Genomic DNA, 27,555 nt, shown 5'->3' on the forward strand with positions numbered 1-27,555 from the left:
CTGGATTTGTTTACATGCAGTATGAAGATTGGCATATAACCTGAGAAGGAAAATGCCATATCACGTTATTTTATGAGGTGTTGTCTGTAAATGAATGAAGTTGATGCCGTTCTCTGTCAATCTGTGCTTCACTCTGATTTGCTATCTTCTGAAAATCTAACCAAACATTTTTAGTATCCCTTGTTTACTTGGCTAAATGAGGACATGCCATAGACTTCTGCTGTTTTAAGGTCTAAAGACTAACCCAAATCATAAAAGAAAACGTTTTGGCATTTTGGAGGTAAAAACAGGTATTTTATGAATGGTTTTGTGAGGCAATTTTCCAATTGCGGATTGCCCAAAAGAGAAGTTTTGTCTAATTTAGCTCACCTTTGTGAAAAACATTGTCCACAAAGTATAGCTAAGTAAAACTGAAGTATAGTGATACATTTTCAAAACTGGTCCCACTTGTCACACAGCTACTCTGAACCTGTGAACTATTGTGGTTGTAAATGTTTCCTTTCTCAAGGCCATAATTTATGTTGCATTTAATGAGAACATTAGTTTAGTCACCAAATACAAAAGATAGATCTTCTTTCAAATTAGTCATTTTAACTACCTATTAATTCAATAGCAGACAATGCAAGGTGTAACTGCTTCTTCCCCCAAGCCATCAGACTCCTCAATACCAGACTGGAAGTTGCACTTTAATTATTGTCTACTTTATACCTGCTGCTACCTCAATAACTGCTATGTGCATAGAACACTATCTCATAGTATGTTATGTTTACATTTGGCATTTTTAGAAACTGTCATCTTTTTGCACTACTGTGTACTGGTCGGCGCTGCACTGTCTATCACTGTGCCTATTGTCCTGTTCATTTTTTTGTAATTTATTGTACTGTCCTGTACTTTTTGCACACGTTTGCACGTGCACTTTTTATAGGTATGTTATTTAGTCTGTGTTGTATCATGTGGTTCTGTGTTTGTCCTATGTTGTTTTATGTAGCACCATGGTCCTGGAGGAACATTGTCTCGTTTCACTGTGTACTCTACTAACTGTATATGGTTGAAACGACAATAAAAACCACTTGACTTGAAGATACATGTTTTAATTGCTTGAGGTGCTGAACTAAAAATACTACAATTGTCAATACACACAGACTAGATGGTCTAACCAAATGGTTGGCATACATGGGTGAGAAACAGATCAATATTTAAGTCCTTTTTAACTATAAATCTCTACTTTCACTTTCACATTCTTCGTCTTTTGTTTTGCATTCTTTGTGCATATCGCCACCTACTGGACAGGGAGAAAATGTATAGTAAAAAAGGACTTAAATATTGATCTGTTTCTCACCCACATCTATCATATCACTTCTGAAAATACGGATTTAACCACTGGAGTTATGTAAAATCAGACTGATACGATTTCAGTCAGCCTAAAGCATTTACATGACATTTTATAAAGACAAATTTCTGTTTCAATCCGAAAGCAAACTTTAAAAGTGCATGTAAACATACTTACTTTTACATTTATAGTCACCATGTGAAATACATTCTCAATACTGTAATGTTTGGTTATCCTGTTTCATTCATGAAATTTAGTTGTTGATGCATAACTAACCACAAATAGTTGAAACCATTTACATATCTAGTCCAGTTTTTAGATTCGTTGTGCATTCATATGGGGTCTAATTTCCTGATGTTGTAAATCCTGAATCTGTATAATTGAGATGTGGTGGGAAAATGCCAACAGCGATAGCAGTAGAGACATGTTGATGTGTGTTGGATAGCTTATTGTTGGAGTTTGTTTAAATGTGCACTGACATTTTTTTCTCCTAAACTTTTCTGTTTAACCCCTAAAGACATTAATTATAATTTTGCAATACATGTAGGAAATCATGAGCACTCACATTAAAATGGGGACACCAGTCATATATTTAGTTGTTTTATTCTACATGAAGAGGGTCCACACATGGGGGCTGCCATGTTAGAATCACATGACCAGCCAAATACTACTCACTTAATCTCAGTAACCATCCTGTTATTTGACACGTTCACTCATTGATTAAAGTAATCATGGCTGACTGTGAATACTACATTTCTAAAATGACATCTGAAACTGAAAACTATTGATTCTAAATTATGCTGCATCCAAACCTCTTTAGTCAATGTAAGTCAAAGATGACACAAAGACAATAATTACTGAGTGCACCTTTAACGTTTCTTTAATATTTATTGTTTCAAGCCACCATGTGTTGATGTCGTACAAGATAGTATGGTCTGCACAAACCATGTTTTTTCTCATTTTAAAAATGATTTAATGTATTCTGGGTTTAACGTTATTTTACAGTACCTTGCATAGTTTTGTTCATGGTCTTCGAAGATGATGGGATGTCAAGTAAGCAACCCATGTTAGCATCGCATATTGACTGATTTTAGCTTCGAATATGACTTCTTCTTCTTCAAGAAGTTTTAAACTAGCTTCAATACACTGTTTTGATTTTCAAACTCACATTTGATTGGATGCCCAGCCTTTGATTTAGCATTGTTTTGTCGTTGCTGTCCGCAACCCTTTCAGAAAGACTTGTGACCCAGTTTTGGGTTCTAGAGGACTGGTGAGAAGTTTGGAGACATCAGAAGTTTTGTCTCCATCAGAGGTAAACACATGTTTCCTGTGATTGGTGGTTGGTTTTCAGATAGTGGAGAATTAGAGGATTGTGGTGACAAAATGAAAAAAGTAATCAGCAGACAAAGCTGAAGGACAAAGGAGAAAAATAAAATACATTTGATGACCTAGACCTTGACTGCTCAGATACATCAGCTTTTGCATTAGCATTAGGGCTGCCAATACATTCCTGCCTATTTTCTATGCATGCAAATAACATTCAACAGGATTCTGACAAACTGATGGAGAGATTTAATTTGCATGGATCTGGCTGCTGTCCAAGATATTATTTTCATATTATTTGAATGCAATAAAACTTGTGAAATAGTTTTCATTTGTACTTGGAGACCCAGAATGATTTGCAGGCACAATGTAGAATATTGCTTTAATATTATCAGTGTTGTGTGACAAGGCCAAGTGCCTTCACATTATCACTACACACAGAAACATACTTTCAAATCATTGAATACATTTACTGAGTAACATTCACTAACCTAACCCTAACTTGCTTGAGCAGTGACGTCACAGTATTTTATTTTTAATAAACCTACAGTATGTCTTTCCCCCCAAAATATCAGTTCTATATTTTAAGTAAGCAGAATGACTGCTTCTGATAAGAAATTTCATTTTAATGTGTGTATTATGCAAAACATGGCAAACACTTTAGTAAGAAGCACATCATGAGGAAATAGAAGTGAAGTGATAGCTGTGAAAACATGTGACTTTTGTACTTGGAATGTTCAGAAGTATGAGGACAAGCACCCCTTCACCCTTAACGCTGCTTGCATGATACGCTTCGGGCAGTGTCTGTTGAAACAATGAAAGATTGTTTAGACATGCACTTGAGAAATTACATCATATCCTGTAGCCAGGGGCGTAGCAGTTATTTTAAAAGTGGGGGGGAACACAGCTGTCAAGTTGTGGCTTGCACAGACCCAGAACTTACAGAGCAATATTAATATATTACAGTATATATTTATAAGTATGATATAAGTATTATATTTATATATACGTATTATTTACTTTTAATATTTGTTGTATTTTAAAGATTTAAGTATTGCAAAATAATTGCAAAATTTTGCTAAATTAGCTGCAAAAATAAAGGGAATCTTGTGGAATACTTGCTTCTGTTTCACACATGATAATAAAAGAATGAGCCCATTACAATAATGACAAATGTGCATGTGCACAATTTTTTACTCTGTGCTTGTGCATTGTGGGATTTAAATGTATCCAAGTGGTTTGAGTGTTTTGACTATGTTCACCAAAATTCATTCAGCTTAATTTAATGATTCAGTGACCATTTCTAGTGATGCCAGAAGGTGGTGACAAATGAGTGTCTTGTGTGAAATGGGTTAGTCACTGAATCAACGATCAAAAGAAAATTGTAATCCTATAAAATGTGTATGTCTACAGACCTACAAAGAGACTTCAGTAGAGGTTTTATGCATTATAAGAACAAATCAAATCTATAATTTCCCTACAGTTTGTGAGCTGCTGACATTAGTTTTATCAAAAGACAACAATAACAGTCTTATAATGAGTTTCAATAACATCTGTACATTTTCATGTATAAAAAAAGTGTCTACATATCTATTGACTTCAGTAAAATAAGTCTTCTAAGAACACAGTAGATCTTTTTTCCTAAAGTTTGTCAACTGCACACCAACATAGAGGCAAAAAAAGGAGCTGATATTAAAAATAGCTTTATAAATTGGGGGCCTGGGTAGCTCAGCGAGTATTGACGCTGACTACTACACCTGGAGTCAAGAGTTCAAATCCAGGGCGTGCTGAGTGACTCCAGCCAGGTCTCCTAAGCAACCAAATTGGCCCGGTTGCTAGGGAGGGTAGAGTCATATGGGGTAACCTCCTCGTGGTCGCGATTAAGTGGTTCTCACTCTCAACGGGGCAAGTGGTAATTTGTACATGGATCGCAGAGAGTAGCATGAGCCTCCACATGCTGCGAGTCTTCACGGTGTCATGCACAGTGAGCCACATGATAAAATGCAAGGATTGACTGTCTCAGAAACGGAGGCAACTGAGACTTGTCCTCTGCCACCCGGATTGAGAACACAGATCTAGTAATCTGCTTATATTGGCAAAAAACAAAACAAAAATCAATCAAACTTTGACCTCACAAGCATAATGTAAAAAGCATAACTTTATGAAGACTCCACTTACAATGTGTGCTAAAAGAAGGATTGTTCTTTGTTTTTTTTCTGCAGAGTATTTCACGTAATGCTGCCAAACAAGAATGATATGCCGATAAATAAGTCTTGTTTGTGTATTCCTCATCTCTAGATTATTCAATTAGATCAACATAATTGCCGATAGAAAACATGGATGAATGAGCATTGTTAAAAGCAACTTTGCAGATTGTCTGACTGACGGCCTATTACATAAGGGTTGTTTTGGCTCATGAAATCTTTTCACTTACAATAAAGGAAAAGGTGCATTGATATATTTTATGTATATGTTCATAAGAGCTGCATGTCATTGGCTATATGCAGAATTTAATTATTTTTATTTATTTTTTATTTTGTCCCTTTTTCTCCCAATTTGTAATGCCCAATTCCCACTACTTAGTAGGTCTTCGTGGTAACGCAGTTACTCCTGGTGGCAGAGGACAAGTCTCAGTTGCCTCCGCTTCTGAGACGTCAATCCGTGCATCTTATCACGTGGCTCGTTGTGTACGACACCGCGGAGACTCTGCATGTGGAGGATCATGCTACTCTCCACGATCCACACACAACTTACCATGCACCCTATTGAGAGCAAGAACCCCTTATTGTGACCACGAAGAGGTTACCCCATGTGACTCTGCCCTTCCTAGCAACAACGCCAATTTGGTTGCTTAAGAGACCTGGCTGGAGTCACTCAGCACACCCTGGGATTCGAACTCACGACTCCAGGGGTGGTAGTCAGAGTCAATACTTGCTGAGCTAACCAGGACCCCTGGCTATATAGTATTAAGTATATCAATGTAAATGTGTGCATCACAGAGGTGGGCATGGGCCCCGTTAAAAATGTGGACATGAGAAGAAGAGATTCCCTCAAATCAGCTGAACTGTCTAAGAAAAATATATTACAACCAGTAAAACCAGTTATCTGTAGTAGAGGTATCCCTTTATCGTATAGTATTTATTATTTTACATTAATCGTTTTTCTGGCTTTTCCATTACCTTAGTTATCATTATAGGCAAAATCAACTATCAGTCAACCTTCAAACTGGAGGGTTTACACTATACTTTTACAGTAAACTAGTATACAGTAAATGGCGTTACTGTTTATAGTAGTGCATGTATTTGATGCACAATGATTTACAGCAATATTTATAATCTTGACAGTATACTCAGTATACTCTATGATCAAAAAGAACCTTAAGACGGGATCTTCAGTGATCACATCGTTTAGTTATGAATTCATAAAATATTATAAGCATTATGATTAGTCAAGTGTGTTTATAATGTGACAAAACTCTAACATATCTAATATGTTATATTATTGTTTAGTTTGAAACATGTATGTTGCGTTGTTTGCTGTTGAATGAACAGTGCAATGCCAGAAAATGCATTGCCTGTAGTATCAAAACAATCTAATAGAATTAGAGCAATCTATGTGTATTAATATATGTATTAATGAAAGGTCTAAATACTGATAGCATATTTTAAACATTCAGTGTGATGTTTTATATTGGCTAGTTTCGTGGGAGTGACCTCTGAATTATTGGATTCTCTGATCTGTGTGTGTTAAGTGAGTTCCAGGTCAAGTTATTGCAGTCAAGACCATGTCCACATAGTTAAAATTTGACCAAGACTGAGAAATATTAACTTTACCTAAGCTATAACCTAATAATACCCAATTAGAGATCAATATCATATCATGTAGTCTACGTATCACGAACAACTTCGAAATACATGATAGACTCGTTAAGATGATTTTCCTTTTGGTAGAAACCCCTTATTATAAGCGGAACAATAGATACTTCTCTTCACTTACGCGTGACAACAAACAGGTTTTCCTGGAGTGCGCGCGTTCGCGCGTGCGTGCGCGTGCGTGTGTTGGCAGAGATGTGCGTATCCTTCTCCAATCGAGTGAAAGTTAAAACCTCTGTCGCTCGTCATGACGGTCATGCATCTATGAAAGTACTTCATACAGTTAAACAAGGGGGGAACTTCACTTTAAAGTGGTAAGTTTTCATTTAACATGTGTGGAAACTATCGCGTGATCATATTTTATAATCAGAACTTTTTATGTTTCTGTTTGTCTGGCAGTCAGTTTGCGAAATTGTTGGAGCTTCAGAATTCACTACGACACAAACTAACGGAGTCACGTCGATCCTCTTCGGGCTAAAAAACGTGTTTAGATTGTGACAAAGTTGGAAATATTGATTTATATATAATTACAAGAGGAGTTGGCACGCTTAGTTAAATGGTGGGCTCTCTGTTTTTCGAGACACACCCAGAGGTTGAAGCAGATGTTAATGTGATGAACTCGATCGATTCAGATTCAGTTGTATTGACTGATAATAATATGTTCAAACAACACGGGAGGTTCACAGAATGTTTAAACATCTGAAACTATTGAACGTCATTTATTTATTTATAAAAACTATGAAAAGAAAAAAGAAAGAAAACGACGTCACATTCGAGAGATACATATTGATATCTTATAAGAATGTTCTGGGTGCAATACGAGCATTTGTAGTATAATGTGCATTACCACATGTCTTGTGGTTATACTTTTGAAAAAGTGAGTATTTTGACGTTTACAGATTGCCCCATTCACTTCCATTGTAATTGCATAACTGCAACATAGATTTTTAAGAACGAGCCAAGATAATTTTTTTGTGGTGATCAACATTATGCCACAAATGCTTGCATTTTACGTCTTAAATAGAAATAGACATCATACAGTATAGTTCTTGATCTACATGGTTTTATTTTTGGTTTCATTTCACCCTGACATATTAACATTAGCTTATTGCTTATTGTCTTTAAAAAAGAAACAAAAGTCCTCAGTTTATATATATATATATATATATATATATATATATATATATATATATATATATATATATGATTCTTGTAACTAAATCAAATGTAATGTGTATAAATTAATAATAGTCTATATAGGCCTACAATGTGGGTGATCCTATATTAGGAAATTTGTGCCTAAATAGGCCTAAGTTCTGGTAACATTTTACAATAAGCTATATGTGTAATATGTTACTATTCTTTACAGCAATAGTTAACATGAACTAGCAATGGACAATACTTAAATTTTTTTAAATTAATCTTGTTTAATGTTCATTTCTACCAATGGCCGTAGCTAGTGGGGTGAAAAGTGGACACGATTCTTGGGGCCCACAGTTCCAGGGGAGCCCCAAAACAAATTCTAAACTGTATTTTTTTAATAGGAAAGGGGCCCAGAGCAATATATAGTCAGGGGGCCCAGAATACCTTGCTATGGCCCTGTTTCTACCTACTGTTTAATAAATTTTTGTTTTGACAACATTATTAGTTAATGCATTATGAACTACCAATGAACAATAGTAGCTATATTTATAAATGAACAATAACCAAGATTATAAATGCTGTTAAGAATAGCTCATTGTTTGTTCAAGATACCTAAAGCATTACCATTATTGTGAAGTATATTTCCTATAATTTACCTACAATATTTATTACTTTATATTCTATGTACATATTTTTGTTCTCCAATGGATTGTGCTGAAGAAACAGGGGGCTGCCCTCATGTGGAATTGATGTGCATTGCTTCTTTCTTCTGATAAATGAGACACACTCAGTGGCTTAGCTCTGATTTCATCTGTACAGGTGTAAATATGGCCCATCGGTCCCAGTGCTCCTCAGCGGGGGACAACCCCCTGGACCCCAACTATCTACCCCTTCACTATCGTGAGGAATACCGAATGGCTATTGATGCCCTGGTTGATGCTGACTTAGAGGGATACTATGGATTCCTCCAGGAAGCAGATGTGGTTGATTTCTTATCCCATTCAGAGATTGAGTATATCAAATGTATGGTGAAGGCTCCGCATCAACAGACAGCCCAACCAGAAAAGAGATACATGGCCGAAGATGCAGATGGCTCGTCCGACACCTACTGGCCTGTTCATTCAGACCACGATGCTCCAAGCCTTGAATTAGGCTGGCCAGAGCATTACAGATTTGTTGGACCCACAGAGGTCACTACACTGGTCAACCCACCTGAGCCTGAGATGCCCAGTATCAAGGAGCAAGTCCGCAGATTGATCAAGCGTGCACAACATGTGGGTTTTGTGTGCTGAAAAGTGTTTTATTTTTTTTTATGTTTCAAAGACGTGCAGTAGTGTCTTTAGTCCCTTAGAGCTTAGAGCAAAATCCCAAATGGTAACAATTGGTAACCAAGTCTTTCATTCAAAACTTGTCATGAATGGTTTGGAATTTTCTCTTTGAATGTTTGAGAGCATTGCTTTGAAACAATGGTCACAAGAAGTTTAGCATATGTAATGAGATCAATTTAAATTCACCTTCTTTTGATTTCAATCAATTTAACTACCAGTTAATTCAGTTACTATCAGTACAAGATACAGTACATGTTTTGAATGAAAAATGTCTATTTTAATGGCAAATCAACATAAAATCTATAATGCCTGTAATATCTATCCAGTCCGTCATCAAAAAGAGTGATCAATGAAACGATACAATAATTACTTGCACTATCCTATACAGTAATGTAATTTGCTGTATGCTTCTTGATTGTAAAAGAATATTGCATATCCTGCAGACTTGTTTTAATGCCAAAATGTTCTTATGCAATATTGAATTGACAGTTGCCTCTGGTACCATAAAGCTTCTGTTTACCACATGATCAACAAATAATGGCCCACACTGCATTACAGTAGACACAACAGTTCCCTGACCTCTGCTTCTCTCTGATGCCCACTTCTGACCTATCTGACAGGGCTCACGATGGGTTTCTTTTCACAGATCCTTTTTGAGCCAATTGAATTTTGAATACAACTTCCAATATATGTATATACAATGGTGTCTTTGATTATTAAGTTTTAAAAGTATTGTTGGTAAAAAAAAAAAAAAGGGCTTGTTTTTATCCCGTACAGACTTTCGTGCTCCACGTAGAACATTTTTGAGCCAATTGAATTTTAAATGCAACTTCCAATATATGTATATATTTGAATCTTTGATAATTAAGTTTTAAAAGTATTGTTGGTAAAACAATTTTTTTTTTAAAAAGGGCTTGTTTTAAGCCCTGAAATCATGTGGGTGGAACAGGAAAGTAGAGATCAAAAGGTAAAAACACTATTGCATCTGAAAAAGAATGGTGATCATTAGCTAAAAACTCCTCTTGATGATTGTAATAGGTGATTAGTAACAAGACTTTTGAAAATGTACCACTTACATGTGAAAACAGTACCAAAGCCAATAATAATAATAATAATGTTAATAATAAAAATAGACTGCTTTGCATATTGCACAATTCATAAATACCCTTTATTTCCTGTTCTAGGTTGTTGCCGTGGTGATGGATGTGTTTACAGATGTTGATATCTTTGCCGACATCCTTGGCGCTGCGATGCGTGGTGTAGCTGTTTATATTCTTCTTGATGAACTGAATGCTCACCATTTTGTTGCAATGGTGAACAACTGTAGGGTGAATCTGGATGAGATAAAAGTAGGTGCTTTTCAAAAGTTATGACATTAAACACAAAACAAATTGAGGACTTCTGAAAAGTATTTTGCTTTAGAATGTTTGGCCTGTTGATTTGACTCAATTAATATGTGAATTATATCAAGCAATGCAACAGTATCAGCATTTTTGGATTTTGCCATCAATATCTTATTGGTACTTTTTGCTCTATTTTGAGTATTTTAGTATAAACAATACATGTTAGGGAAAGAGGGACTTTTTAGTGTTTACCTTTAGATGGCTCACTTTGAGAGTAATTTTTTCAAATGATTACAAATTCATTAACATATTTTTATTTGCAGTTCATGCGAGTAAGAACTGTGTCTGGCAGTACCTATTTCTGCCGCACAGGCAAGACTTTCAAAGGCCAGATGATGGATCGCTTCATACTGGTAGACTGCAGGGCTGTTTTAAGTGGCAACTATAGGTAGATGCATTTTGTCTTTTTATAATAAAAAAAAATTATAATGTAAATATCTGTACTTTTTACACTTTAATATGTTTTGCTATGGTGTTGTTGTATTGTTGGAGGTTGGCTTCAGGCATAAATATGTTTGTTATAATATTTTTCTTTGCAGCTTCATGTGGTCATTTGAGAAGATACATCGCTGCCTAGCGCATCTGTTTCTTGGACAGCTTGTGACTACCTTTGATGAAGAGTTTCGGATTCTGTTTGCCCACTCAGAGCCACTAGTAGTTGAAAATGTTTTGGCAAATATTCCACACTACAGCAGTGAGCAAGGAAGTTACCACAACACAGATAAGATTCACATGCTTAAGAGAGAACATCCAACTGTGGACATGAAATGGACTGAATATCCTGCAGATGGCCATGTGAATGCTGGTCACAAAATGCTACCCTTTAGGAGTTGTGAATCCATTCACACTGCAGTAGAGGAAAATCCTTCTGTTCAGAGGCATGTGAATCAACAATTTCGTAGGGACCATAAATTTATAGAGCATGAAAGACAAATAAAAGGGCCAACAAATATAGCTAGCTTCAAAGGGCGTGGCAATGCAGACGTACCTAATTATGAATACATGCCCCCTCAAAATCATGCCACAGTTAAAGGCAAGCAGTACAAGGAGGAAGTAGTGACCCAGGGCACCCACTTTGCAAGGGAACCAGGTTTTTACCAACAGGGAACTGGATTACAGCCTGGTTATGACATGTATGGCAGGATTAGAGGCCAAGGCTACCATGTAGATCAGTTTTCAGGTTCTGGCTACCCTCATGAGGGAGATGAGGCTGGACCACCTGGTGATTATGATCACGTTCAACGATACTTGCAGTCTCACTCTCCTGTGGAGGAAGGACACGGTGACAGGAATCTATTACCGCCTGTGAAATCTAATCTCGGGAGACATAACAAAGGTCAGTCTTATGCTTGTCAGACCTCCCCAACACAACCAAACCTACAAGACCAGAAACATTTCTTCAATGTTAACCACAAACCACAGGATGTGAGCCAAAAGCAGGGGCTGCGAGATTGGAGGATCAGTTCTTACCTTAGTGCATATGATGATGCTGGAGAAGTGGATTTGTCTGAACTTGAAGGATCTGACTCTTGTGATAACGTTCCATATTTTATGCAGGAAGGGCCTTGTGGCCCTGTAGGTGCTAAAATCAGACCAGGTAACAGGGAGTTTAACAGGATTCCTTCATCTAGGGAAAATCCCACACTTCTCCAGATTCAAAACCCTTCCGCTCTGCTTGACAGTTCAGTAAACCACCCAGCAGACATTACACAAATAAATATCAAAACAATGCCTACAACAACTTCAGAGTTATCTTGCAACATTGAGGTTGGAAAAGTGGAGGAGACACAGAACAGTAAACCTAAAGAGACCAATCTGATTATTGAAGAGTTCCACAGGAAGAAACCGACTCGCACTGTCCAGAGCTCCAGACTAAGATACTCACAAATATTCAATTCAAATTTGGAGTTGAATACTTCAGAGATGAAAGATACTTTAGGAGAAAAAGATGGAGATGAGACTTCAAAACTTTCAGCTCATGTGTCACATTGGTTGGATAAAAGAAGGTCTAGCACAAGAGAGCCTTTTCAGTGGAGCAGTTTTGCAAGGCCAGCAACAGTTGATAACCCAGTCATGGAGTCTGCACACTCTGAGGAAGTACTGAACAAAGTTGGTGCAACTTCTGATGTAGATAATGTTGAGAAACTGCCTGAACAAGTACAATCAGCAGTTTTGGAAGGAAATAGCCAAAGCGATGAATTGGCATCAAAAGTATTTCAAAGGTCAACTTCTTTCATAGACATGAATGATCCTGACTGTAGACTGAGGTATTTCAAAGAGTTAGCAGCCAAACGTAAAGCTGAACTTACAGGAGCCAAAGCTTCTCAAAGCAATCTTGGTAAATCCCCCCAAAAGTCTGATGCACCTGAGAAACCTTTTACTAGGAACACAGTTAAAAAGGCAGAGCATGTTTTCATGACCCCAGCAACCTTAGTTAAGTCATCAAATGCCACTCTCAGAGCACCAGTTAAACAAGAAACTCTTGATAACCCTGAATGTGGGGAATCTAGTGAAGAACTCTCGCATAGAGCCACAGATGCTGAAAAAATTCGATTGAAGAAAAAAATTGCAGAAGAATCTGGCTCATCAACCCCCATTTTAAATGTCTGTATACAAAAGCATGTATGTGATTTGTCTGCTGACCCCATTGCAACAAAAAGTGTACATTCCCAAAAAACACTTGCAGTGGGGGCAGACTTTTCCCAACACTGCCCTACAACAGATGAAGTATCTTCCCAGCAGCCTACTGCAGCAGAAAGTGAATCTTTCCAACAATTCACTGCAACTGGGTCAGACTCTTCCCAATACTCCACTGCAACACAAAGTGGACATTCCCAAAAACCCACAGCAATAAGTGCAGACTCTTTCAAACCAAGAACTGCAATGGGGGCAGACTCTTCCCAACAGCCAAATGCAGCAGAAAGCAAACACTCTACTGCAATTGGGACAGACCCCTCATCAACTACAACAGGAAATGAACTTCCCCAAGCCCCCACTGCAACTGGTCCAGACTCCTCCAAAGATTCCCCTACAATGGGGGCAGACTCTTTCCAACAGCCCACTGCAACAGACACAGACACTTCCCAACACCCCACTGTAACAGATACCATCTCTTTTGATCACCCCACTGCATCAAACACAGACTCTTTCCAACAATACACTGCAATAGAGACCGACTCTTCCCAGCAACATACTGTAACTGACACAGACTCTTCCCAGTACCCTAATGCAACAGACAGAGACTATTCACAACACCCTGCTGCAATAGACACAGACTCTTCTCAGCATCCCAGTTCAACAAACACAGACTCTTCCCAGCAGGCCACTGCAACAGAGACAGACTCTTCCCAGCAGGCCACTGCAACAGACACAGACTCTTCCCAGCAACCCATTGCAACAGACTCAGACTCTTCCCAGCAGACAAATGCAACAGACACAGATGCTCCCCAACAGCCCACTGAAACAGAAAGTGTACATTCCCAAAACCCCATTTTAGCAGACACCAACTATACAGATCATCCAACTGCAACAGACACTGACTCTTCCCAGCAGCCCAATGCAACAAACACAGTCTCTTTACATCACCCCACCTCAAAAGACACAGAATCTTCCCAACACCACACTGCAATAGACTTAGACTCTTCCCAACACCCAACTGCAATAGACACAGACTCTTCCCAACAACCCACTGCAACCAACACAGACTCTTCCCAACACCCCACTGCAACAGACACAGACTTTTCCCAGCAGGCCACTGTAACAGACACAGACTCTTCCCAACACCACACTGCAATAGGCACAGACTCCTTCCAACACCCCGCTGCAACAGGGACTGACTCTTCCCAACACCCCACTGCAACAGATGCTTCCCAACAATGCATTGCAAAAGACACAGACTCCTCCCAGCATCCCCATGCAACTGACACAGACTCTTCCCAACACCCCAGTGCAACAGACATAGACCCTTCCCAGAACGCCAATGGAACAGGTCACAAATTGATCCTGACAGGCTCAGTGAGCACATCTATACTTGAAACTAACTCAGGGAAAATTCTCTTGACCCCAGTAGCTTGCACCATACAAAATGCTGAAGTCAAATCCGCTGAACATGGTCCAGCAGATGACAGTGCATCATGTCTTGAAATAACCTTGCCCATTGACACCACCTCATCAGAAACAAGCCTGTCACAAGAACACAGGTCACCTAAAATGAATGAGCAAAAAGACAATAGAGTTTGTCAAGTCTTGAGCAAACAAGGACCTATCCCAGCTGCTAAAATTACTCAAACAGACAGCAGCGTATCATTAAATACAGTCATCACAGACTTAGGTTCCTCGGCTGAACATTCCCAATCTGATTCTTTGGCACCTTGTGCTTCCTTAGAGAGCAGTTCGAATTTTAATTCTGATATAGCACAACCCTGTCCACAGAGTGATGATAGCCAATTGGAACTAAATTCTTCCCCCAACCATACACAAGCACAAGCTAAATCACCTATACCTCCTGTGATAAAAGACACTAACAGTTGTGAAAATGACCCAAAACCTGATAAATACAAGGATGAGTGCCAAAATAATGAAATCATTGATGAGCAAACTCAGAGGCATGACACTTCAGCTAGACCCACGGGACATGAGAAATCTGAGGTTTCCACAGCACAAGACCCTATCCAGGTTAATAGAACCAAAAATACAACACCAGAGACCGAAAACTCTGTGACAAACATTGCAGAGGTGTCTGCAAAATCAAAACGTGACTTGATTGTACAAAGTGATGCAGAAAATCAGTCTTCTGTTACAGAGAAACCAAAATCAATTCTACCCACCCATCAGTCATCTACTGCAAATCTTCTCTCATTCAGCAACCTTAGAGATGACACCAAAGTTCTTTTAGAACAAATTTCAGCAAAGAACCAAAGCAGAGCATCCCAGTCCAAACAGACTTTTGAAACCAAAGAGGGTGAGGTTAACTCTGCAGGAAGGCCCTGGTCATCCAAGGCTACAGCAGAAGACCGGGCGAAGTTACTACAAAAGATGGATGTACTGCGTAAAGAGAGAAAGGTCTACAGTCGTTTTGAGGTAGAATCTGTGATATGAACTTAAACATGTACTTACAGGCCTAGCAGAGATTTAAATAAAAAAAAAGCTTATACATTTATAATTATATTTATAATTGCCTGCGTAGTGTATGCGTATTAGTCAATGTACATTTGAATACTTTTCAATTTTATAATTTTTTTTATTGATTTGATAGATTGTTTTCCCCCAAATAATTGTTACATTTTAAAGTATGATACATGATAGTTTACTAAACAAAAAGTGTGCTGCAATTTCAAATTCCTGTCATTTTAAAGAACAATGTATATATTGGTGTTTTCACAGGCCACATAAATTGGGACTAAACCTTTGGAAGAGCGGCTCCGTTGACATATTTTACTCCAGCTGTACCTCATTACTGTGAACCTGCACACTATGGTCAGAGTATCTCACAACACGTGACTCGAACAAATAGCGCCTCCTACCTTGACGGAGTGGAAACCAATGCAATTCAACTTGACAAGATTGAAATTAACTCTTAGCCTTAGCACTAGCCCTGAATTCAAGAGCAGCTATGCAGATGGACTGTGTGACAGAGGACCAGACCACAACCACTTCCTGCTTGAAAAAGGTTCAGACAGGGCTGGTATTTCCTATTGTATAGTGAAACACATAGCTGAAGACTTTGAAATTATCTGGATTTCTGTATCCAGAAATTGTGATCTGATCTCCAATTATTTTCAGATGACACAACAAACAATTATGTTATTATGTCTGTGTATCTTAAATGATTCAAACCGTAAGACAAAAAATTATTATAGAAAAAACGAGGTCACAGTTTAAAACTTTTCATATTCAACGATATTTGGTACATTAATGTGAAAACATGTGACGCCAGTCTGACACAATTCGGTTATTGTGCATTTAAAATAAAATGTGCAATTTTGGGAGTTGAGGATGAGATACTGATATTGATTTATTTAAACTGTGAAGTATGTTTGTAAAGAGTTGTTTTTTGACAAGGGTTCACTGGCTGGACTTTGTGAACTGCATTTGACGAGAACCAATAATGTCTTAAAAATCTGTTTATGTTGCTATCCCTTCCAAAGGCTGTAAGATTGAATTATGTTCAAAACAGAGTGAGGTGTTTTACACTGACATGAAAATAAAATAAAAGTAGAACATAGGGCATGTTCCCCTAATATCTATGTAATCTCTACTTATTAAGTTTTGAACCAGATATGTATGGAAGGGATTTGTTATCAAGAAAAAGCGAAATATCTGATTAGACTGTGTCTGTCTGTTTTTTAACTAATTCTTCTCCTCTGGTACCATTATGAATATTATATATGGGAACAAAGATTAAGTCAGCATATATCACAGTGAATAGAGCAGCCAGATAACAACATGGGAAAAACATGGTAACGCCTGCTTTCAGAGAGACTGTTGCATTGTGTTTAGTTGCTTGCTTTGGATCAAGCTTACTTTGTGACATCATCAATCTTAAATTAGCTACTCTGTCAGTTTGAGTCATGCTGCAAAATATGTGAACCATGCAGTTAAGCTTAAATGCCACTTTGCAAAACAAAATTACAAAAAAAATTGTATTTTTAGGGCACAATATTTAAGGTCATGTAACAAAATTGGACATTTGGTGGAAAAATAACAGAAAAACAATGGGCCCTTTGTCACGATTTGCACTTTTAAAAGACCATGGCAAATTAGCATGTCAATTTAGGCTCTCAATGTAAGCTTTTTTCCCTCATAAATCAGAATTTGTTCCTCTGGTTTGTAGTGAGGCCGAGATCAGTTCTACACTTCAGAACTCACTGCATGGTAATGAAAGTTTTATTTACCAACAGAACTGGATTGGACTGCAGACATGACTTCCATTTTAAAGAAAGTTTGCCACTTAGCTGCTTTCAGCTGGTGTGCCTTTATTATTCAGTCTATTTATGCAAAAGGAGATTCAGATATACCAGATGGAATATTTGTCTTTGGGGGACCCTGGAAATACCTCACTTTTTTAAACCTGGTAAGATTAAATATTTTAAAATGGCTAATCTCTAATTCTTTGAAAGGCAGCTTTCTTGTTCTGAAAGTAACTTGTATATTTTCTAAACATTTATTTCTCAGGTCTTACAGATGGTGTTTTTTGGACTGGCATCTGTAAATGACTTTCAGCCTGTGGGTAAAAGCCGAAAAATATCTCTTCTCTGCCTTTGCAAAGACATGCTCTTTTCTGTCTTTGTGTTTCCAGTGGGGATGGTAAGGAAAATGTGGCATAAAAATCTCATTCTGAATGTGTGGTGTACATTCTTAGGCTTTATGAAACCTTTTAACATGCTATTAATTGGCAATAGACAAATATGTGCCAAAGAACAAGTAGGACATGTATTCACCAGTTAATGTCTTGTATTTTATGTGCTTTACACATCATTGAACAAGTCAAATATGGTTATATTTCATGAACCATGCATCAGAAAGATTTTATCCACAGATTGGTTCATGCCTTAGAGATCCCCCCCATATTATTACATTAAAGTGAAAATCTCTTTATTTATTTTAAAATGTTGTTAAATCTCTCTCTCTCTCTCTCTCTCTCTCTCTCTCTCTCTGTATATATATATATGAACATCTGTAAAACACTTTGTAAACACGGTTTAAAAAGGTGCAATATAAATAAAGCTTTACCTAATATTTATGAATGTATTATTTTGCATGCTGCCCTCTATTGTTGAGATTACTGAGTTTTGCTCTTTGAAGGATCAATAATGAAACCAAAAATGAAAGTGCTCTCATCATTTACTCACCCTCATGCCATTCTAGATGTTTATGACTTTGTCTCTTCTGCTGAACACAAACAAAGATTTTTAGCTCTGTATCTCAGCTCTGTAGGTCCATACTATTCAAGTGAATGGTGACCAGAACTTTGAAGGTCCAAAAGCAAATAAAGTCAGCAAGACTCCAGTGGTTAAATTCGTGTCTTCAGAAGCGATATGATAAGGTGTGGGTGAACAAATCTCAACTTTCACATTCTTCTTTTTTTTTAGTTTTTTTGTTTTGGCGATTTTCTTCATGCATATCGCTACCTACTGGGCAGGGAGGAGAATTTATTGCAAAAAAGGACTTAAATGTTGACTTGCTTCTGATATTATATTAATATTGATAATTTTGGTTAATATTGATATGCTTCTGAAGGTATGGGTTTAACCACTTTATGCTGCCTTTATGTGCTTTTTTGAGCTTCAAAATGTTGGTACAGATTCACTTGCATTGTATGGACCTCCAGAGCTGAAATATTCTTCTAAAAATCTTTGTTTGCATTCTACAGAAGAAAGAAAGTCATACTTATCCGGGATGGCATGAGGGTGAGTAAATGATAAGAGATTTTAAATTTTTGGGTGAACTACCCCAAGCTTGAAGTAATGATCAGTTATTTATACAGTGCTATGGTTATAGATATGCACATTTTTAATTAGTTGTTTTTAACTATATCTGTTTCCCCCTTGCTCTGTGTTGTTTGTAGTGCTTCTTTTTTGGTTGATTTTTGCCTATGATCGAAAACTGGTCTATCCAGCTTCAATTGACAGCCTCTTCCCTCCATGGATGAATCATGCTATGGTTGGTTTGATATCATTCATAATAATAATAATAATAATAAACTGCATATATTTGAAAAATATATATCAAGTTAATATACCACCAAACTTTACAAATAAATTGATCTTTTGATAAATACATTGACCTTCAAATTACTGATGAAACTCATTTTGGATGTTTAATTTGTAGCACACTCTTGTTCTCCCCATCTTGCTTGGGGAGATCTTATTGGAACCACATATCTACCCTAAAACCAAAAATGGTTTAGCTGCTTTGGGAATTGTTGGAATTTCTTACCTGGGGTGGTAAGTGTATTTCTTCTGATAAATTAACTTAGAATTAAATCAAATGTAATTCATTTATTATGGTTGACCTTTATTATAGAGTTTTAAATACCTGTATTTACTTGGTACGACTCTAGACACTGAATTCATGTCTTTACCTGTCTTCTTTTCATTATGGTCATTTGGGTGTATCTGACTGTGGGAATCTGGGTTGACCCCTTACTGGGGCTGTTTAGCCACTCAGGCTTGACTTTCTTCTTCTTTCAAAACATGCTTGTGGTGTCGCTGCTGTACTTACTGGGACAAACTTTGAACAAAAAAGTTTGGGGTGATGTTTTTTGTGATACATTATAAACATTTCATTATACTGTTTGTATAAAAGCTCATGTTGTCTCCTTTACTCCAACAGGGAAAGACCATCCAAAGATTAAAAGTGCATGATGTTTTACAATGAAATGTTCCTCGGACTAAAACATGACCACGTTTCTTGTATTAGCTCTATTTTGTTATACTGCACCTATAAATCTCAGAGGATCAATTACATTTATGCATTTGGCAGACGCTTTTAACCAAAGCGACTTACAGAGCCTTTATTACAGGGACAATCCCCCTGGAGCAACCTGGAGTTAAGTGCCTTACTCAAAGACACAATGATGGTGGCTGTGGGGATCAAACCAGCAACCTTCTGCTTAACACTTATGTGCTTTAGCCACTACGCCACTGCCACTCCTACCACTGGATCAGTTCCATATTGAAAAGTGATGAATGTCATACACATTTTTGGGAACTTATCACTAAAAATAAATAGCAACACTGTGTTCTCTATCATTTATGGTACCATTAATTTAATAATAATAATAAAATAAATGCATTAAAATTATTTAAGCAAGAACAACTAAGGTGTTACTGCAACTTGCAGAACATTAGCATGCATATACAAAGCTTTAAGACTTTGTTACACTATTCACAAATTATTATTATAACTATTTATTATATAATAACATCAACATATCTTTCTATGCGTAAATGAATTGCTTTAATTAGATCTGTCAATCTAATTTTAACTGGGCCTTGCAATTTTTATCTAAAGGCAATTTTTGTTAAATAAAAATGGCAAAAATCTGTTCTGTTTCACACACAGAATTAAATATTTAAATTACATATTCTTAATGATTGCTGGTGCAAATATTAGATAACGTAAGGATAATTCATAGTGCTGTGATTTTGTACCCTTCTATTTCATGGGAATTGATGGGTACATAAACTTCATCAGACACTTTTCTTTTTTCCTCTTGGCCCATTTCAGTGGAGTCTTGCAGAATAGATGATCCAGATGTTTTGAACATCATTTGAGATTAGTAACAGGAGTCCAAGCATTTCATGATCATTAAAGTCATTTGGGAGGACAAAGGTTAAAATCTTTGTTAGTTGGAGCACCAACAACCAAAGCAAAGTAAATTCATCTCAAGTTTCCTCTCTCAAATTTAAATCAGAGTTAAAGGTGTGAAAGAGAGTCTGAATGCTATCTTCAGAATGACACTCAGCTTGAACCTCCTCTCAGATCTCTAAATTCTTTGATGTGATGCAAATAGTTTGGATCTGCATCCACAAGCCCAACAGAAAGGAGTTTTGTAATGATGTGAAGCTCCTGCTCATTCATATTCCACTGTGAAAACAAATAGATCTATTATAATATACATTTTCAGGTAGCCTGGGAGAATGAGTATAAGAGATGTGTATATTTAGGCCTACACAATATATATATATATATACAGTACAGTGGAGTTCAAAGTCTGGTGTCTAAAATCGAATTCAAATTTGGAAATTCACAGAAATTCTTAGAAATTTGGGAACTAATTTACATTAGGTGTCTTTAACTACTTTGTACTTAAGCTTTTTATACAATATACTTATTATGTACACATTTGTTATTGCATTGTACTTACATTTAAAGTACAGGCATCAAATTATGTACATCTGAAGTTACAATGTTAACCTTACCCCTGATCCTAAACTTAACCTCAAACCATCACCTTAACCCTAAACCTAAACCTACACATACCTCAACCTCAATAGCAGCAAATAGGAATCTTTTGAGAATTTTCCAGAACAACATGTAGTGTTACAATAAGTACATTGTGTTGCATGTATATTAATATTAGTTCATAGTAGCTAAAGACACCTATGTAATGTGGGATAGTAGAATTTTGACATAATAAAGAAACTAATGACGTAAAATAAAGAAGAATTATTATATCCCTGATAATATCATTTGTATTGAGAAAAAATTGGACCCCGCTTTATATAGGCTATGTACACACCAACTATATGTTTACCTTATTTTTGTAGAGAGGGTTTTTATCTGGGACGGCATTTCCACCTCTGACGCGTTTCTGCAATTGAAAGGCTTTAATTAGTAATTAAGGTGGAAGCCTTTGGGCAAAATGATCGACACTGTTTACCTACCTAAAAATATGTGTTATTTATATCTTTGATGAATGTTCAAACAAAGTAGACTACTAATAAGTTTATACAACTTAGACAATTTACTACAAGTTCAGGCTTCCATTTTTCTTTTACTTGAATTTTTATGTCACTTTAATACAACAGTCTCTGGTTGTAAGTTAAAGGAGGTTTAACTGGTTTGGTGATTTGAGCAAAACACTTCCTGAACAGGAGATATGCAGCGCAAACTTTTTATGAAGATTTAACTTCCTCTCCACCTGAATTTGTCAGATTCAATATTCAATTCTGATATTTGCTCTGAGAAGTCGACTTTATTCCAACAATAAATATAAGAGCAAATATGATCATGCATAATTGTTTGCTGACTTTTTACAAAGCTATGAAGTCATATTGAACAATTTCCTCTCACCTGACTCAGACCATTTGACATGCACATGATAATGCCAATAAGCCCCAAAACAATCTGTGGGTTAGAACATATTAATAGGCATTAAAATCCAGAAAAATTAGTTCACAGTGTATCCAAATAAAAATAATTAACAGATATGTAAATTATGTAGAAGCTATTCAAAATAGTTTCCAATAATTGGTAAAGATAACAAGATAACCATTATGTTGGCCATCAGATATCGTAATGAATAAATTGCATAACAATACACATGTAACAACTCTTCCCAATGTGATAAACTCTCCCGATCTGACATGATAAATACCCTGGTCCTAAGAACACAGTTGACCTTTTGGTTAAAGTTTACCTTCATTATACAGTATATACAGTAGTTAAGTTTGCCTTGAATGTATGACCAATATGGTGTCATTGTGCTCAATTATTTATTCAACAGCTATTACAACAAATATGATCATGGAATATTAGTTTGACTTTTTACATCTGTTTACCATGATGAAAACTATTAAGAGATACACTTACCCCCAGCAAGTACAACATGAGTGTCTCTTAGTAGGTCCTTCTTGTGTGCTGGTCTTTTGAGCTCTGTGATTTTTAACAAGCTGAGACAGACAATCATGCACCAACAGACAAAACCAGGTCTACAGGTTTAACAGCATGCATTAGGAACATCTTACACCTCAAAGTGATAAAGCCAATCAAATGACAACAATTCTGAGCGTTCACGCACTGTGACAGCTGGAAAGTCACACTGACGCATAGCTCTGTGTCAACATTAACTCTTCTGATGCTGTTTAGTGTAATAATTAGACCCCAGTGTTTTAGTCAGTGAAGATGATGTCATGTGAGGTAAGCTACATTCATGTGACCAGAAATACTGGAAGGTGACACATGGCTTTTTGCTTTAAAAATCACAAAATAAAAAATACAATAAAAATGTTATTCAATGGTTCTTTACAGCACCTTTGAAGATCCATATTCTTAACAAGAACCTATTTGGGTGGCTCTAGAGGTGGATAAATGGTTCTCTTGAAATGTCCTGCTACATATTAGGTCAAATCAGTGTATTGGTTTCTGACTCTCATATTGTCATAAGGTCATTTTTGATCCAGGACAGGTAAAGAATAAGTTACAGGTAAAGAAAAAATACTGCATAGTTTTTGATACTGGCTTTTTTTTTTTATGTACTTAAGAGAAATTTAAAACAAATGGTTCCATCCATTGTCTTAACAGGTCAATTTTGATACCGGGTTGGTATGGGAAGAACCAGTTATGACTTTTACCTTCTGAGTTTCTGGATGTTTTAGATCTTTAATGCCTTTTTTTGTACATCTATGAATCAAGTTTGACCTAAAAATATTTCAAATTATCTCAACTTTAGCCCCTAGCCCCATAATGTTCTCCAGCTACCCCAAAAGCTTCCCCACTAGTGAGATCAGCATGTACAAAAATTGCATCTTTTATATGTACACTGTTGATTTTCTACAATCAGAATAAATGAGAAACTGTTGTAATATAGTTGAGATATTATCCAATAGTGATTGTCATAAACATGAATTGAGACCAATGTTTGCCAAGTTTACAATATGTATATATTTTTTTAAATCTTTAAACATTATGTTAGTCCATTAATATTCAGTATGTATCTATACACCCCTTAAGCTTTAAGACTACATTTAAACAATAAATACAATACATTATTTGGGTTTTTAGTGTCATTACAATTAATTGTTTTCAAAATGGGTCAAAAATGACATGTAGGACAAAAGGAGGGTGTAGTTTATTAATACAATAGTAGAATGATGAGATTCTGAAAACTAGAGAATATGAAGTACTTTCTTGAACCAAAAAATATTTATAGTATAGAATGAGGATGTAAAACCTGGCTCAAATTAAAACCTTTATTTATAAGAGTGTAGTGCAACATCATTAATAGTAGATGAGATCAGCACAGTCCAAACATTTTGCATTTAAAGATGAAATCTTTGGACTTTTTCAACCTGGATTCAATTTTGAACACTGGAATGTAAATATCAGTTGTTTCAAGGTCTTAGCTGGGTTTTCTCAACATTATTTCAGATAGAACGTAAAAGAGAGAGTATTCTATGCACTCATGTGTAATATAAGGTATTACTATTGTCCAGTAGTCTTCAACAGGGGGTTTGCCGGTTATTGTTTAATTACAACAAATAATTTGTGGGAGAAAAGGAAATATGTGCTAAACAAAAATATAATATTAGGAGGTCAAGTGATGCCATGCAAGAAGCAGACGTGTGAGCGACGAGCACCGCGCACTGTGCTAAATTTTTCATTATTCTCATGTTATAATCTGGTGAAATTCTATACACTCAGTTACACATTTGCTCTTTGAGGTAAAACATGGCAAAGAAGTCAAAATCCTCAGGCTCTGGAGACATTAAAAGACATTACGTGTTCAGGATGAAAGCCCCGCCAGGCCTACAGACCGGGACTTGATCTGCCTGGCGTGGCGGGAGAGGAGATCCAGCGAAAATGTCCAACGTGTCGGTGATGCTGACGAAGGTTCTTGCTGACTTGGAGGATCTCGCTGTAATAAGTCGATCGATTACGGCGATGGAAATAAAATTCTCTGAGTTAGTTACAAGAGTGGCAGATGTTGAGAAACGAATCGATTATATGGAGTCATCGGAGAGGGAATTATCCGCTAATCCGCCCATGACCAAAGTTCATTTGGAACATGTTCTTGAAAAGCTTGAAGATCTTTAGAATAGCAGCCACTGGAATAATGTCAGAATTGTTGGAATTCCTGATCATGAGGAGGAAAGAGATATGTTGAAATTCCTAGATGAGCTTTCCCCGAGTTTGCTCGACATAACAGGCCACAAGCTGTAAATCGACTGAGCTCACAGAGTTCTGGCTGGCAGATCTGTTGAGGGAGAAAGGCCCCAATCAATCCTGGCCAAATTTCTGAGATCATCTGAGAAAGATCTTGTGTTGCGCCAGGCGAGGAGCAAAGGAAAGCTTTCTTGGAAGAATCCTAATATATCCTAATAATTTTTCTGAATACTGTCTGTTGATTTATTGTTAATTTTGTGTCATTATTGGTTTGATGTCAGGCCACTAGGGTGTGTGTTTGTGTTGGGTGGGAATGTTCAGAGGGAAGGGTTTAGGTTTATGTAATGTGATTCTGTGTTTCCTGTTATATTTACTGGATTTGCCATTGGAATCAATATAAACTGTTAATTACACACAAAAAATGCAATATTAAAGGCAAACTCAATATTTTTTCCTCATTAAAAGTCCTGCTCCTAAACAAATGTATAAAAATCAGGACAACTCACATGAGATGAAGACTTTAATCATACCAATAGCCTACAGAGGGTCTCCTCATGGGGGCAGCCATGTTAGGCTCACACTACCAGACGAATATTACTCGCATAATCTCAGTAACTGCCTGTACTAAAAACTATTCAATTTCAATGATGCAGCATCCATTCCCCTAGTTGTCAGAGTAAATCAAAGACAACAAAACATACTTAGTGCACCTTTAAATTAACTTTAACCAAAGCTTAAGACGTTTCACTTGAAATTCACCAGCTCATACTTTAAGTCACCAGCAGAGGGAACCAAATCACAGGGATTTCACCTGCTACTTCAGCTCTGATTACATATGGAAGTATATTCCGGACTATTTTCAAAACAAATTGCAAATTGTATTTGCGCTTGTGTTTTCTATTTGTGGACGCATAAATTGAGACATAATCCGAACCCAATTGCAAATCGCGTATTACCGTTTGCATATTTATTTACATGAACGTGCAAATTATGCCAAATTTCAAATGGAAACGCAAATCCAATTGTATTTCCAATGTCTCGTCATATTGAAAAAGCAAAAGCAATTGCCTCGTTTGCTATTTCACTTCCTCTCCCTACTGTATGCAGCACAATTCAAATGGAATCTCAATTCCCGTTGCACTTGCATTTCCGATGCATTACACTGACACATGTCAGTCAGTGTTGGGGGTGGGAGTTTATACTGTGGGTTACGTCACAATTTATGCGTCTGCAAATAGCAAATACAAAAAAAGAGAGAGAAGCAAAAAAGCAGTTCTTGAGTTGTTGTCTTTGGTGACTGGTCAGTCGTTGGCAGTGTTGTGTTAAGTAACAAACGCAGTCTGGCTAAATGTTTTAATGTTGTTGTTTTATAAATGTTGGAATTTATTTTTATTATTATTTTCATTTAAAGGCACAAAACATTTAAATTCAATACAAGTATTACGCCCACTCCCATTCTATTGTATTTCCATTTTTTTATGGTTTGCATTCGCTCTGCAGTTTAACTATTTATACACAATCAGACAGAGAATCTTGTAAGGAATATTTAAATACCATAGGGAGATTATGGCAATTAGAAAATGAAAATTTCCATGCAATATTTCGATTGTTAAATGAATATCAACGTTATGTGAGTATGATTTACTGTAAATTAATTATCAAGTTATTTCCACATTCATCAAAGCTAAGAAAGCTTTCAATTATATTTCTACTGAAATATTTTAAGTCTCGAGATAAAAATAAATAAAACAAAGTCGCGCTTCCGGTGTAGGATTTATTCTCCTTCTGCGTGCTTCCCCTTTAGAATTGCGTTTTGATTGGTCAGCTCGAAGCCATGTAACCAATCACGGCGCACCTGCCATGGAGGAAGGAATAAATGCAAGATGGCTCCTCATATAAAACCAACCGCCTGGCTTCTCTTTTGTGATCAACAAAATTACTTCCCCCCACTTATTCGATTAAAATATCGTCTTTGGGGAAGTGCAGAGGGCTGAATTCGTCTGTGCGCTGGTTTAGGTGTTACTCAGCGTCTCCGGGAGCTGTGGGAGATATTTTAGAGGCGAGCCCCGCGATTTTGAGCCCGTGCGCGAGACATCGGGCCTGGACGCGCAAGCGACGATCAGCGGTACAACAGCACGAGCCCGAACACGAAACCGGTATCACCGGGGCCCGGTTCTTAATCCGGACACCCTAACTGCCCACATGGCCGTTTCTAGGTGAGTTAGATGGCTATGTATGGTTTCCAAAGTCTCTGCTGCTGAATTCTTCTCATTTTTGATATTAGCATTTAGATGTCAGATAAGACGCTTCTAAGTCATTCTTCATAGATGTAGGCTGCAGAAACAAAATAACATCCCACGTCCATAAATATTTAACGTGTCAGTTTTTAGTTGCAATTATTTTATGCTGTATCAAATGTATTCGCATTGATTTATCTTATATTTCACTTGTGATATGAATGGAACCCTAATAGTTGGTGATTTGCCAAAATGGGCCGCCTTTATCCTGTTAAATCTTTGGATAATGTGCAAATCCACTGGTGACTA

The 27,555-nt window shown here is 36.9% G+C and overlaps 2 protein-coding genes across 2 annotated transcripts in view; both read left to right on the forward strand.

Annotated features, from left to right (window-relative positions):
* The first annotated feature begins 6,702 nt into the window (after positions 1 to 6,702).
* Positions 6,703 to 16,638, forward strand: LOC127660892 (protein FAM83H-like). Its single transcript, XM_052151360.1, has 6 exons — positions 6,703 to 6,839; positions 8,488 to 8,942; positions 10,181 to 10,345; positions 10,663 to 10,787; positions 10,939 to 15,478; positions 15,782 to 16,638. The coding sequence occupies exons 2-6, from the start codon at positions 8,496 to 8,498 to the stop codon at positions 15,788 to 15,790; spliced, it is 5,286 nt and encodes a 1,761-aa protein (XP_052007320.1). The 5' UTR covers positions 6,703 to 6,839; positions 8,488 to 8,495; the 3' UTR covers positions 15,791 to 16,638.
* A 10,248-nt stretch (positions 16,639 to 26,886) lies between these two features.
* LOC127661025 (TATA-binding protein-associated factor 172-like) overlaps positions 26,887 to 27,555 on the forward strand; it is a 54,578-nt gene continuing 53,909 nt past the window's right edge. The window contains exon 1 of the mRNA XM_052151568.1: positions 26,887 to 27,225. Coding sequence (XP_052007528.1) covers positions 27,212 to 27,225 — 14 coding nt within the window. The 5' untranslated portion in view covers positions 26,887 to 27,211. The remainder of the gene's footprint in view (positions 27,226 to 27,555) is intronic.

The sequence above is a fragment of the Xyrauchen texanus genome, chromosome 20 (genome assembly GCF_025860055.1).
Source record: "Xyrauchen texanus isolate HMW12.3.18 chromosome 20, RBS_HiC_50CHRs, whole genome shotgun sequence".
NCBI lineage: Eukaryota > Metazoa > Chordata > Actinopteri > Cypriniformes > Catostomidae > Xyrauchen > Xyrauchen texanus.

What these genes read in the sequence shown, in the direction of transcription:
- LOC127660892 (XM_052151360.1), top strand. Translation starts at nt 8,496, where the DNA reads ATGGCCCATCGGTCCCAGTGCTCCTCAGCGGGGGACAACCCCCTGGAC. An exon ending in TGAATCTGGATGAGATAAAA is followed by an intron (nt 10,346 to 10,662) that starts GTAGGTGCTTTT and finishes TTTTATTTGCAG; the next exon opens with TTCATGCGAGTAAGAACTGT. An exon ending in GTTTTAAGTGGCAACTATAG is followed by an intron (nt 10,788 to 10,938) that starts GTAGATGCATTT and finishes TTTTCTTTGCAG; the next exon opens with CTTCATGTGGTCATTTGAGA.